This window comes from Pleurodeles waltl, chromosome 12 (genome assembly GCF_031143425.1).
Source record: "Pleurodeles waltl isolate 20211129_DDA chromosome 12, aPleWal1.hap1.20221129, whole genome shotgun sequence".
NCBI lineage: Eukaryota > Metazoa > Chordata > Amphibia > Caudata > Salamandridae > Pleurodeles > Pleurodeles waltl.
The window spans coordinates 668,458,713-668,473,136 of record NC_090451.1 but is presented as its reverse complement, the minus strand read 5'-3'; the positions used below and the strand labels follow the sequence as shown (position 1 = coordinate 668,473,136).

General features: G+C 42.6%; 1 protein-coding gene across 4 annotated transcripts in view; it reads right to left on the bottom strand.

Annotated features, from left to right (window-relative positions):
* The window catches only part of SETDB1 (SET domain bifurcated histone lysine methyltransferase 1), a 162,301-nt gene that overhangs the window by 34,732 nt on the left and 113,145 nt on the right, over positions 1-14,424 (bottom strand). For all 4 annotated transcript variants that reach the window (XM_069218530.1, XM_069218528.1, XM_069218529.1 and 1 more), the window contains exons 15-16: positions 11,085-11,254; positions 799-1,430 (exon numbers count right to left, since the gene is read on the bottom strand). In XM_069218530.1, the coding sequence (XP_069074631.1) occupies positions 799-1,430; positions 11,085-11,254 (802 nt within the window). The remainder of the gene's footprint in view (positions 1-798; positions 1,431-11,084; positions 11,255-14,424) is intronic.

The following is a 14,424-nucleotide window of genomic DNA, read 5'->3' as shown; positions in this document are numbered from 1 at the left end:
AATATAAATACACACTGTGAAAAACCTGCAATGTGGATTCTTAGATATTCTACCCTTGTGTTGCCTTTTCACAAACACCACACCTCATCTAAGAATATTAAGGAGATGTTTTTAATTATTGATCTACTCATCAGCATTTAACAGCAGGGTGGCAAACCTATACCACTGTACACAGACACATCAGAATGTGTGCAGAGGAGTTCTCAAAGGAAGAAGAAGGAAATATATCTGCAGCAAGCTGAAGGAAGCAAGAAGGTCGTTGACCTGCTACTGCAATAAGCACTAAGCAGGGTAATGCGAACACAGCAGTGCTCACTTAAATAGAAAAAGGTCTTCAACTGTACCTAACCCTGCAGGAGAATGTGAGATCAGCAGCACCAAGGACTCTACAGGAAAACCTGACATATATAAGTGAAGGATTGTCTTTGCATTTGGATTGAGAGAGTAAATGCTTTATCAGCATGGAGAGGAGGGTCTTGGTCTGCGCTACTGAAGGATATGCTGTATATTAGCATGAGCATGGCTGTTTCTGGAGGACTCAGGGAAAGCCCTTCTGTATGTACCATGATTTGCTGACTTTTCTCCATGAAGGTGATAAATCAGTGCTTGCTTTGAAACTTGCTGTGGAACAGGCTCCACTTGGTTACGGGTAACAAGGAGCTCTGAATGCTTCACATTCTACAACCAATGTACATTATTAAGCTGTGCATTTTTTTAATACAATACAAGAACAAAATAAGACAAACAGAAAAAACAGTTTAGACACTTACAAGAACAAAACATTATGGCTGGGCTTACCTTCCCTGTCTCTTCCTTTTTCACCCCTTTTGAGTGTGGGTCACCTCCCACGGAGTCCTTCATCCCAAATCCTGAGATGGATGGCTTTTCTCCATCAGCTTGTGGCTCTACTTTAGGCTTGGACTCTCCCTCAGCAAGCCGGAAGGAGGACCTGCTGTCAGAGTCCTGGAAGGAGTCAGCCATGCTGTTTGAGCTTAACCATGATGCTACCTTGTTCTTTGACGTCTCCTCTGACACAGGAAGCTTGCAGGCATTGGCCTCATCATGGCTCACTTGCCTGGCAAGTCCAGAGTCCTTAGAGGCAGTCTCAGACAGACCATTCTCTTTCTGCCCCCTTGTCTGCCTACGTGTGGCATAGCTGCGCCAAACAGAATTCGTGTTAAAGTCACCTTCCTTTCCAAAATTGTCATCTGAGCTTTCTTCATTGCTTTCTTCCTGCTCGTCACTTCCTGTGTTCTCCTCTTCCTCCTCATCCTTCAAGTCTACACCACTGCTGTCAGAAGAGGCTTTGGCATCACTTTCGTAGCCTTCCTTAAAGTTCTCAACACTCTCTATATAATCCAAATTAGCAAAGTACTCGTCACCCATCTCCAGGCCCTCTTTGTCAGCAAAATCATCAGTTAGGATCTTTCCTGCATGAAGCAAAAAACATCAGGCCTTAGGAATATACGAAGAGGGATGGAAATTGGCCAGGAAAAACTGGTACACACTGCATCTATGACAAGGAACCAAGCTCTGGCCAATGCCCAGGAGATCTGCTATACAACTTAAAAGCACAACACAGCAGGTACTGTTAAGTGGGGGAAAAAAAAAAAATCACACTTCCATAATACAAACAGTGATGAGTTACCAGACCGGTATAAGGGTCAAAACCCCCAACTTCTTTTCTGCACAGATCTCTGGAACCTCTGAAGTCAAGAGTCTTCTGCACCAAAGTTCCAAGCATCATTATGCCCTCTCATTCTTCCATGGTTAGTGGATGCTTGTCTGAAAATTTTACAATTAGCAGTATGCCAAATTACCTTACTAGAGTTTAGATCTCAGAGTTGCCATCAACAACTTGGTCTTAACTATGACATGGGTGGCACAGGTGAACAAGTTATTTACCTTCAGAGACATTATTTCTGCTGGATAGTCTAACTAACCACAGATTCCTCACATGTATAATATTCCTATGTGTCAGAAATGATCTGGTATGATCCTGCAATGCTCCGGTGCACCAGTAGATAGGGGCATGTGGCTCCACAATGCCTCCATACTACCCTGGAAATGACTAAGCGAAGCAACATATATGCACCACACCGGAGTGCTGACATCAGTTTCTTCTGCTTTAACCTTCTGCGCCCAGGCACCAAGCATAAAAAGCACTGTCTGAGATAGTGTGCTTATTCCTAGCTTGGGAATTTTTCAGAAGGCAAAGAGGCTACTCCACAGAACGTGGAGGTGAGAGGGCAGTGAGGAATCTACAATTACAGAGTATCCACCAGAAAGACTATTTCTGGAGCTACGTAACTTGTTTTGTTCATGGATACTTCTAATGGCAGGTACCTCACCGTTAGAAATAGGTACCACAGCAGCACTTTACAAATTCAGTAGTTCTGGAGAGTGAACTAAGTGGAGAAGACCAGAGTTGGCAAGACCTGGCTGTTAAGCTGTAGGAAACTGGAATTTGGTTGCAGTAGTCACCCCCACCCCACCTTTTCACCTGTTTTTGATGCATCTTTAACTGAAGTGCACTGGGCTCTGGCTAACCAGGTCTCCAGTGCCAGTGTTCTTTCCCAAAACAAGACACCTGGGCACTTGATCCCCAGGTGGCCAGGCCTTAAGCAGCTCTGTAAGTATATGTTGCTGTTGGTACCCAGATCAGAGGTACTAGAGAGGGTCCCCCAGCAGCTGCAGCACAGCTTATGCCACAGCACCATACTCATATAGACTACCACCGCAGGCTCTGTGTTTTGGTGCAGCTAAACGTGAAAAGACGACATGGCACGTCCCCTACCACTGCATGCAATATATGTAAATCACCCATACAGGAGGCCTTACAGCCCTAAGGCAGGGTACCTTATATTACATATGTGGACATTTCTGCAAGAATAGATATGCCCCTGCTATGTCTTTGTTGATTCTTAGACATAGTAAGTGATCAGGGAAGACCATTTTAAGTGCATGTGCTAGACACTGGTTAATACGAGTTCCCCAGCTACAGGATGTCTTCACTAGAAATAGGGATGTGTGCTATCAAACATCTCATATTAATTAACTTTCACTGGTTCCAGTGATGGGTTTATTAATACATGCACCCAGAGGGCACCTTAGAGGCGCCCCCTATCAAACCTACCATCTACCCGTGGGCTGGTTGACTAGTTTTAACTAGCCTGCCACCAACAGCAGATTTCTGCCCCCCTCACCCTGAAGGATGACAGCCTATGCTCTTGGGCAGTTAGGGAGAAGGCCTGCTCTGGCAAGGGTGTTAACATACCCCTCCCAACAGGAGGGCCTGCAAATCTGCATTCCAAGACAGGGGAGGCCCACCACCCTCAGTATGCCGATCTGGCTTCCCTCAGAAGGGATTTGCGGACCCCCCTGACCCAGGGCCTATTTGGCAACTGGACAGGCTGAAAAATTAGTTAGGAAGGTGTGTCTACTCGAAGGTCAGTTCCACTCCAAAGGTAAGCTACATGGCGTGGACCCAAAAGTAAAAGTCTGCCATCTTGGTGATGGCAAAACTAGGAACTCAGAGACAGGATTATGCCCACTTCCCACAGGAAGTGTTCATATAGGGACGAAGTGACCCCAGGGGTAGGTAGCCCATTGTCTACTACCCTACACTTCCCTAATGCCCCTAAATTCACTACTTATGAGAGCCCCTGGCACCAGCAAATCATATTCTTGATATTCCTGCTGACCTATGAAGGAGGAGGACACTTAAGAGCTGCCAAAGCAAAGACTGAGGAAGAAGCATCTAACTTGGCAGCTGCCCTAATGGCCTGTCTGCTGTTCTCACCAAATTGCACCAAAGGTGTCTCATTCTGCAAGCTGTTGTGCCTCCAAATGCCTGGGAGGACTACCTGCCTTCAACAATGACCCAGGACCTCCTGTGGAGCAGCAGAGCTGCTTCCCTGCATCCTGTAGGCACCCCAAGACACCTGAGAGGACTCCGGACTGCTTAAACCGGACAGTGGAAAGCACCACTCTCCCGCTATTGCCTAGCCCGAGCTGAAGTTGGCAAATGATGCCAGCGTGGTCTCCCCGGTCCTCCTGAGACAAAGCTCACCTTCGCCTTGCCCACCGTGATATCACTGACGCCGTCTGTAGCCTGTTTGCAGGCCCCGCGACTGCAAGTGCTCCCAGTGATGAAAATCCAACACCCCTGCACCCATCGCCTGTGGAGAAGAGGGCCTAAAAGGCCCCCCACCACCCCAAGCATCGTGAGAGCTGAACCCACTTGCTGTTTCAGCCCAACTGGCCTCACCCCGTCCAAACCCGCAGCCTCTTTTTAACTGGACTGATCCTCATTGACTGATTGGGACATTGGGCACCAGATGCTGTAATGCACCTCTGCACCCGGACAACCAAATGCCTCCCAAAGTGAAATGTTGGTGCTGGCTTCGACCTTGCCCCATACTTACTTTAAGTCCAAGAGATTAGTCCCGTAAGTCACTGTGAAATGCCCAAATGCAGTACATGTTTTTCCTCCACTGGCTAACATTAGGCACCTGACACCGAAAAGCACTTTTGCACCCAGACACCCCAGTGCCTCCCGAAGTGACCTGTTGGTGATGCCTTAGACCTTGGCTCATACTTACCTTAACTCCAGAAGACTGGCCCTGTAAGTCGGTGTGAAATGCCCCAAATGCAGTACATGTTTTCCCCCCAATAGGATAACATTCGGCACCCGATGTTTAAAACCATCTTTGCACCGGACCCCCCTGTGCCTCCTCCCGAAGTGACCTGTTGTGTTGCCTTGAACCTTGCCCCATACTTACCTTAACTCAATAAAATTGGACCTGTAAGTCGCTGCTAGGTACCAGTTTGCAGAACTTGGTTTTCCTCCCATAGTATAACCCAGCACTCAGAAATTACACTGTGTCCACTTTTTAAAGTGAAAAGAATTGCTATCTATAAACATGAACGATTTTTCTATAATGCCTCAACATATATAGAGGTACTTGCTATTTTTAAAAATTGGTGTGGATCTCCTTTTTGAGTTGTGCGTCTCGATTATTGACTATTGTGTGTATTTGTAGATGTCTTGTACTCTGTGTTAAGCCTAAAGCTGCGCGACGAAACTGCCACTGAAAAGAGGACTTTGGGATTGCATCACAAGCCCTGTCCACTCACTGGGGAACCCCTGAACCCTTTACACAGTATTTACATCCTATGTACACGGCCAGCTTCCTACACATACTGCGTTGCGATTCTCCGTGAATTGTTCCAGCACTTTATGCTCCATAAAGTCTCCAGCGATCAAAGGGCCTATCCATTAGGGATGCCTAGAATTGTCCAAAACAGCTGTTTGAGCTCTTCCAGGCGCGTGTTCTAAGCACAACATTGGTTCCAATAGATCTACATGTGCAGTCTGTAGTATCCTGGCCAGCTGGGGGCAAACACTTGATGGTATCCTGACCATCATGTACCCTGACCATTCTCCAGTATGGCCAGCAAGATGATGCTGGCCATCTCCCATAATGTGTGGATATACCTACCCAAGAGGCAAGCTGTATTGATACATCTAAGGGCTTGCCTAGCCATAGAAAATATCCTCTTCCCGAAAGCATCAAGTCTTTTTGATTCTGGGTCTGGAGGATTGATCAGGAAGGAATCTGGAACTGACCTATTTGCTGAAGCTTAAACAATCAGGCTCTCTGATGTAGTGTGCTTGGTCAGGAAGTCCAGGTCACTGACAGCCAGCCTGATGCCTAAACACAGGTCGCCTGACATGCAGGCATGTGCATGACTTGGACCATGAAGCCATAATTGCATGAGTAGACATTTCTTTCAATGGTAACAATTGCTCAGATTAAACCCTGGTTGAAGAATTTCAGTTATCACATTTATTTACTAAACTTCACCGCAAACGAAGCACTCTAGGCCGTTGGTGGCCCAAGTGGAGTGTCAAGCTCGGTTTCAAGAGTTGTGTTTAACCCACTGGCATATTGTAAGTTAAGATGTAATGCATAAATAATCAGTATAATGAAGAGATAGTAATCAGTCCCCTTCCTCATCATCATCGGTATCGGAGAGACACTGGCATTTTGCACTGGGTCCAAATCTCTCTGAAGAATAGAAGTACAAGTAAGCATCAGAGTCACACCAGGCCCAGTAGCAGGTTTTGAGGGGACAAATGGACCCAGGGACAGACCTGCAGATGAAAGTGCGACTGGAGACCACTGATGGTCCCTGAAGCTACACCAGAGGTAGCCAGAATAGAACCAAAATCTGCACCATATTGTAGGGTTGGCAAAAGCCAGGGACACATGGGGGACTGCTGTGTCCAATTGCAGGATCAGTTTGGATCCAGGAGACACTGTGGTAGTGCAATCTTAATTATAATTCCCTTGTGCCTTCTCACTTATCTTCGAGTGGCTGGATGCACTTTAAGAAGCGCTTCGCCTTATTGTTGTGCTGAGACTTAGACTTCAACTTTTCAGAAGACTTTAAGCAGGAAATGGAGTTTTCGCTGGAGAGGTATCAAGACTGGAGGCGCAAACGAGTGTACTACTTGAAACAGGACAGATGCCAAGACCGTGACGGCTTATGTGCAGCAACAGAGTTTAGACTTCCAGTCCCGAAATCCTTTAGGGTGTCTAAGAGCACACATCTCACGAATTACAGCTGTGGCCTGACACCAAGCACCATGGGCATTCCTCGCCCTGGTCTGTGAATTAAATCAGCTGTCTGCAGCCTTAGAAGGGCTTGAATCTGGTCATTTTCAATGGGGACATCGTTCACTAGCGTACTGTGATTTTCTTTTTAATTTTTTGGGGCGTTCTCAGAAAACCAACAAAATTGGGACTGCTGCTCCAGATCGGTGTTGAAGGGTGTGGAAAGAAAGGTACTGATGTTAGCGTGGAGGAGTGGTTCTTATTTTCTGCTCTGCTTATCAAGTGACCGGGAAGTGATAAGGCACCACCTACAGACACACGAGCAATGCTGTAAGAGTTTCCTGCATTCATCCTGGCACCTGCGGATATTCTAGAAGTAAATAATCTGTGACTAGAAGTCCAGAAGCACAGAAAAGACTGCATGCTTACTCCATCCTGCCATAAGGATAAATGGCACCAGGACTGCATGCTTGTCTAACTGGAACGCTTTCACCACCAATTTCTACTTGAGGGGAATATGGAAGGTTAGACAGATGGAAAAACAACTGATCCTTAACCCTAGTTCTTCATATTGGCTTTAAATAAAATCATGAACACCGAAGAAGTCTTCCTATGTTGGCGAGCAATTAACATGTTTTCAAATAAATCTATTTCTCACACAAAAATATTTTAGAACCAATGACCATCTATAAAGAACACAATGTTTTTGATCCAATAATAATTAAAAACAAACTTTGGGGGGGGGGGGGGGAGGGGAGACCCTATTAATTATTCAGGATGATAAAAAAAGATATAAGTAACTTTTTAAAGCGGCAGGCTACTGTAGAGACTTTCGAATGCAGAGTGAGGTACTCACAATTATTTCAGAAATTTGGAGGAATGTAATCACCACTTCCTTAATCTGTTTTTGCCTAACTATGTCATTCGTTGTTAGCTTAAGTAAATGAAATCAGGCTTACAATTAGATTTTTTGCCCCATGCCTACAATGGCATTTTCGTTCAAATTAAAAAAATATGCATAAAAAAACATAATGGCAAGCAAATTACCTGCATGAATGCAAGTAAGCTAGAACAACAAAAAATGAATCAAAAAGATGTAAACAAGTTCCTTGTTCAGGAATGACTGGTGTCTGTTCTCAGGTTAGAATTCACAAGGCAGTGTCTGTAATGTACTGATACCCAGTTCGCTCATAAAAACTTTTCAGCAGCAACTGATGCATTTGAAATGGATTATATTCCAACTAGAAGGGGCGGCTTGCCTGCTAGAAGCATTCTACTATCAACTGCTTTACAACTGAATAGTTAAAAAAACAAAAAAAAAATCTTGGTCACCAACTGCCTATGGTTTTGTGAAAGTAGTGCCAAAGACATTTTTTTACACCTATGTTGTAAAGAGAGCTCTCTGCTGGAGAGAAAAGATTTGAGCAACAACAAAATAAACGGAAACTGTGTAATACAAGTAAATGTACAAAAAACATTCTAAGGGAGGGAATGAAGACTGAGCTCCAAGGGAAACCTTTTCATTCCTACACTGAGTATAGCCAAGCCTCTACTGAGAGCAGCACCTGTCTGAGTAACGGACACGAAGATAAACATTCAATTTTTAAAAGCGATACATTCTTAGTAGGATGGTTATAGGGAGAAATTAGATTTTCTTTAAGCAGTCAAAATCTTTAATTACTAGAATGTCAAAAATAAATCAGTTTCTGTAAGGGATAATGGCTGATGACCGAAGAGGAATGGCTTATATATAGCCAAATAAAGATAGTATTACTTTGTGCCTTCAAATTTTTTTGGGCCAACCTGTTTTTCTAACCACCATATGCAGCAAGACCATTCACCAAACTTATCTAATCAAGTTTATTCATAATTTCAGGATTTTTCCACTGTAAATTGAACATCTAAAAAAAAAGCTGGTGGGAATGAGGGAACCACAAAGGAGTGCAAAGTAGAAAAAGGCATCTACACCAGCCAGGTGTCAGATTTCTAAAACATCAAGGCACGTTATACAGAGATTTCCAAATCTGATTTTACGAAGGCAATGCAAAAATCCACAGCTAGTGTTCTCATATTCTTTTATCACAACAAAGAAAAAAGGGATTAGGGCTAACTGACACAGCATTGCATCCTGGAATTCTGAGATCTGTTTTCTTACAGTCACATGTCAGTCTGTAGAGGCTACTATCTAGCTAAACAAGCTTTCTACATTTTTACTTTTTAAAGGAACAATAAAAATATTTTTTTAACAGTTCTTGAACCTGTATTAAAAATTAAATACTTGTCTAACATTCAAAGCATCCATTTTTAGGTAGAGTGGGCAAGCGATCTGACTTGTAATCTATCTGTGGGCTTTTAACTACACCCACCGCACACCGATCGCTATCATTCCTTCATGGGATTGCCTTTCAAAAATCCTTTGTTATCATTGGTAAATGCTTTATATTTGTCCCTCCTTGGGGCAGTTTTGTTAATGCCTTGGCCATCTACCCTGTTTAAAGGATAAATGAACATCTGCCAATACAATTGACTGTAAGCGAACTTCTTTTTCATTTTGCGTCTTTCCTTCGCGCTTATGCTCATGGCGGCCGTAGCGCTTTCAATTGGCTCACTTATGTCAATTCTTTTACTTTTCATTTTCAATTTATGTGGCAAGAAATGTCCGGTTAGGAATTTACAGCGCTAATAGCGCTAACTGGAGCAAACGCGAGAACCATTGCATTGCAAATGTTTGTTAATCTGCTCTCTCTTAACAGTTATAGGTTATTCTCAAAGTCTACTACCAAGAGCCACAACCACATTTATGCCACTACATCGACAGCAACCACTAAGTGTTAAATGTATTTTACTGCTGTAAATCTGCCACTATCCCCAATCTACAAACATATCAACATTTAAACACTGAAATAAAACTAATCAAATGTTCAATCATAAATCTATACAGAAAGAATACAGCAATTAAAATGTCAATATTGGTTAAATAATTCACGCTAGACCTTAAATGTAATTGGAGTCATTATTTTGAGAACAAAGTCTAACATGCATTCATATTACATTCAGATAAAATAAAAATAAAACTTAATCTGATACAAATTCCAGCCTGAGCACCAGTCCTTTAATACTTAAAACATCTTTCCCAATAACTGAACTTAATTCATATTTAAAATTATATGATTATATTACTATGCTTTACTTTAGTGCCTATTTAATTTCCATTGAAAACATTCATACATTAAACATTTATTCTAAATGTTAATTAAGCTTAAAATTAAATATGTTAAATGATCAACCCTCAAAACCCTAACTGAAATTACTTTAATTAAAATACATCTTAGTCCGATAACTGTGTCTGATTACCTTAAATAAGGCAAACATTTTATTATTTTTCAAGTTAAATTACTTATATAAACTAATTTACCATAAACATTTAACCTAAATTTATTTTAATTGGTTTCCTTTATCGTTTTTATTTAAATTAAATCAGATGTCTATTTAGTATACTTATTTATAACATTATAGTATTACTTTGTAATGGTTAAATTGAGGTTACAGCGTTGATATAGGCCATTACCTCTGTTAACAATGGTTTTTTGTATTACTGGAAAGCCACGATCACGAAAGGGAAAACACCTTTAATTATGACTTTAAAATTTGTACCCAGGGACCTGCAACAGCAACTGCATTTTTTGGATGAAATTAATGAAGAAAGCATGGAAAAATGAAATGGAATATTTGTCTTCCCAACAAAGCTGGCATAACAACATGTCAACTACATGCATTTTGGTGAAAGCAACAAGATTCTCAAATGTATGACTTTCACGGTATCCATACTAGGAATATTCAAGTAAGCTCAGAGTTTTCTGAGCCCTGAAAGTAACAAGTTTCTCAACAAGGGTGAATGGAAACCACTGTCCATAATCCAATCACTTGAGAAACTTTTTTTTCTGATAAACATGTGACAGGGTACATATTGGAGATCATATGAAAACAATTTCTAGTGCACTATAAATAGCTAATTGTAGATTTAAAAACACTTGCTTAAGTTTGCTGTTGTCTAGCTACTAACCTATTTTTTGGTTCCCTTCCCATTATTTTGTGAACTTGCCTGCAATCATCTTTAATTCCTTTTTTCTGTATCAATTAATAACAGAATTCTACATACAGGATCATATATGTATAGGCTATGCTATAACCTATACACGTTCTTAAGGTAGCCTTCTATGTTATACTACAATGTATAAACACTTGTAGTTATTTGTACATTTATTTGGAACTAGTGTTTAATTTTGTGGAAATAACTCTCGGACTACAAACAAGATCACAGCATTTTGTTACTACATCAAATGCATGGTTACCACAGAGCCCCAAATTTTCAGCCATTCCACATCACAAACACCATTTTAGCCATGATAATTCCTTATTTTTAATCTTTCAATCTACGACGACTGTGAAATGCGTGGTTACCTGCATAGATGCAAACAAATGAGCCTTTGGCAATGTCATCTAAGCAACGAATTCCCCAGCCCTTGTTCTGAGTTTTAAAGAGCTGTAGGCGTACATGCAGCCCATGTTGTACCAGGCGGTTCGTGCACATATTCATGTTGCATTTGCACCTCTTGTTGCACTCATACACTCTGCAAAGGAGAGAAGGAAGCAAGATTATTACTAATAAGGAGAGACTTGTTGGAAGAACATAATTCTTACCTGTAATGCTGAATCTCCTGCCTTGCATCTACCGAAGTCGTCTGCTTTTAATATTATAACCCACAAAGTAAGGAGAGGCTTTTGTGAGATCTAGAAAACATTTAGACTTTTCAGCACAAAGCAACACCTCTCAGATGGAATGGCATGTTGGTTAGGCAGACAAAAACATACAAGTTCAATGATACCAGTTTTAGTTCCTTTAGTTGAAAGAAGGAAAGATAAACCATATTATTCAAGAGGGGTCAGACACACAACTGGATGGTTAAAGCAAAATATAAATTGCCTAATTTTTAAATTAGCACTAATGGTAACCTCATTCAATTTCTTCTGCAACAGGATTTTCTAAAGCCACATGTAAACGGAATTACTATCTGTTGGCAGTCAGATGACAAGGAAGTACTCCTTACACTGGGGACATTTATTGGCACTGACTCAAATCTCTCAAAGGAGATAATCACCAGGAATGCTTGCAAACAACGTAATAGATATCTTTCTCAGTGAGCTCCATTTTGCAGTGAGACAGCAATCACCCAAGGCTAAGAGCAATGCTTAGTAACCCTTGGATTACGTAAAAATAGCTATTCCATTTGCTGTAGCAAACAGTGTTGCACAAGGGAATTCACTTGACAGATTTCTGAGTTAAAGGTGCCTATCTCTACCCCCAATTTAAAATTACACAATCAAGGAAATGAAAACTAAACAGTTTACTGCATAAAAATGGCAAAAGCTTTTGATATAAATTGGGGATGAATTATGGTATGTCTGAAAAAAAACAGAAAAGGGCATGGTAGAAGAGAGAACATGAACTTCATCAAGGCAAATTAATTGAAACTACAAGAGAGTAAGGCATTAAATGAGAGGGGGTGTTTCTGGTCTCCGAAAGCATATCTACTTAATTGTGTCCTATCCCTTGTCTAAACTGAATATTCTCTGATTCTGCAGATGAAGGGATGGTTTACACCCGCAATCAAGGCATTTCTTCTTTGAAGCCAAAGACGTTTAGTGCAACTTGTCTTTGCAGGTCCCCGTCCCAGGGACAGGCCCTAATCCAAGTCCAGCTAGGTTCTGCTACTACTCTGCATATTTCTAATACTGGCTGAAAAGTTAAAACAGAGCAGCAGGAGAACAAAAGAAAGCTTTTGATATATTTTTATAAAGGAGTTGAATAAAGAATAGCTGTGGCGAGAGAAGGAATAACCTCAGACAACAGTGATAATTATAAAGCTTGAAAGGAACTGTATGGAGAGCACAATACTCTAATAGGGAATAACCACATGAAAATAGAGGGTCAATTCAGGGACAAGTACCCAATATCCACTTTGCACATATACGAAAGATATCCAAGTCTTCAGAAAGAACATTAGACTTTTCGGAATTAGCAGCAGACCTAACAGGAATAAGTGTATTCTTTAATCTTTCAAAGAAAAAAACAGGGGGCAAACTTTCAAGGTGAGATTTGGCCTTTCGTGCAAGTAAAATTTGTTGAAAACTGAAATCGCAAAATTGTTCCGAGATCCTTTGTTACCAAGTGTGTAGGAAGTTGGCTCGGTATGCACTATTTCAAAGTAAGGAATAGTATGCACAGAGTCCAAGGGTTCCCCTTAGAGGTAAGATAGTGGTAAAAAGAGATAATACTAATGCTCTATTTTGTGGTAGTGTGGTCGAGCAGTAGGCTTATCAAAGGAGTAGTGTTAAGCATTTGTTGTACATACACACAGGCAATAAATGAGGAACACACACTCAGAGACAAACCCAGCTAATAGGTTTTGTTATAGAAAAATATATTTTCTTAGTTTATTTTAAGAACCACAGGTTCAAATTCTACATGTAATATCTCATTTCAAAGGTATTGCAGGTAAGTACTTTAGGAACTTTGAATAATTACAGTAGCATATATACTTTTCACATAAAACACAAATAGCTGTTTTAAAAGTGGACACTTAGTGCAATTTTCACAGTTCCTGGGGGAGGTAAAGTATTGTTAGGTTTTGCAGGTAAGTAAACCACCTACGGGGTTAAGATTGGGGTCCAAGGTAGCCCACCGTTGGGGGTTCAGAGCAACCCCAAAGTTACCACACCAGCAGCTCAGGGCCGGTCAGGTGCAGAGTTCAAAGCGGTGCCCAAAACGCATAGGCTTCAATGGAGAGAAGGGGGTGCCCCGGTTCCAGCCTGCCAGCAGGTAAGTACCCGCGTCTTCGGAGGGCAGACCAGGGGGGTTTTGTAGGGCACCGGGGGGGACACAAGTCAACACAAAAAGTACACCCTCAGCAGCGCGGGGGCGGCCGGGTGCAGTGTGCAAACACGCGTCGGGTTTTCAATGAGAGACCAAGGGGTCTCTTCAGCGGTGCAGGCAGGCAAGGGGGGGGCTCCTCGGGGTAGCCACCACCTGGGGAAGGGAGAGGGCCTCCTGGGGGTCACTCCTGCACTGAAGTTCCGTTCCTTCAGGTGCTGGGGGCTGCGGGTGCAGGGTCTTTTCCAGCCGTCAGGATTTTAGAGTTCAGGCAGTCGCGGTCAGGGGGAGCCTCGGGATTCCCTCTGCAGGCGTCGCTGTGGGGGCTCAGGGGGGACAACTTTGGTTACTCACGGTCTTGGAGTCGCCGGAGGGTCCTCCCTGAGGTGTTGGTTCTCCACCAGTCGAGTCGGGGTCGCCGGGTGCAGTGTTGCAAGTCTCACGCTTCTTGCGGGGAGTTGCAGGGGTCTTTAAATCTGCTCCTTTGAAACAAAGTTGCAGTCTTTTTGGAGCAGGGCCGCTGTCCTCGGGAGTTTCTTGTCTTTCTTGAAGCAGGGCAGTCCTCTGAGGATTCAGAGGTCGCTGGTCCTTTGGAAAGCGTCACTGGAGCAGGTTTCTTTGGAAGGCAGGAGACAGGCCGGTAGGACTGGGACCAAAGCAGTTGGTGTCTTCTGTTCTTCTGCAGGGGTTTTTCAGCTCAGCAGTCCTCTTCTTCTTGTAGTTTCAGGAATCTAAATTCTTAGGTTCAGGGGAGCCCTTAAATACTAAATTTAAGGGCGTGTTTAGGTCTGGGGGGTTAGTAACCAATGGCTACTAGCCCTGAGGGTGGGTACACCCTCTTTGTGCCTCCTCCCCAGGGGAGGGGGTCAC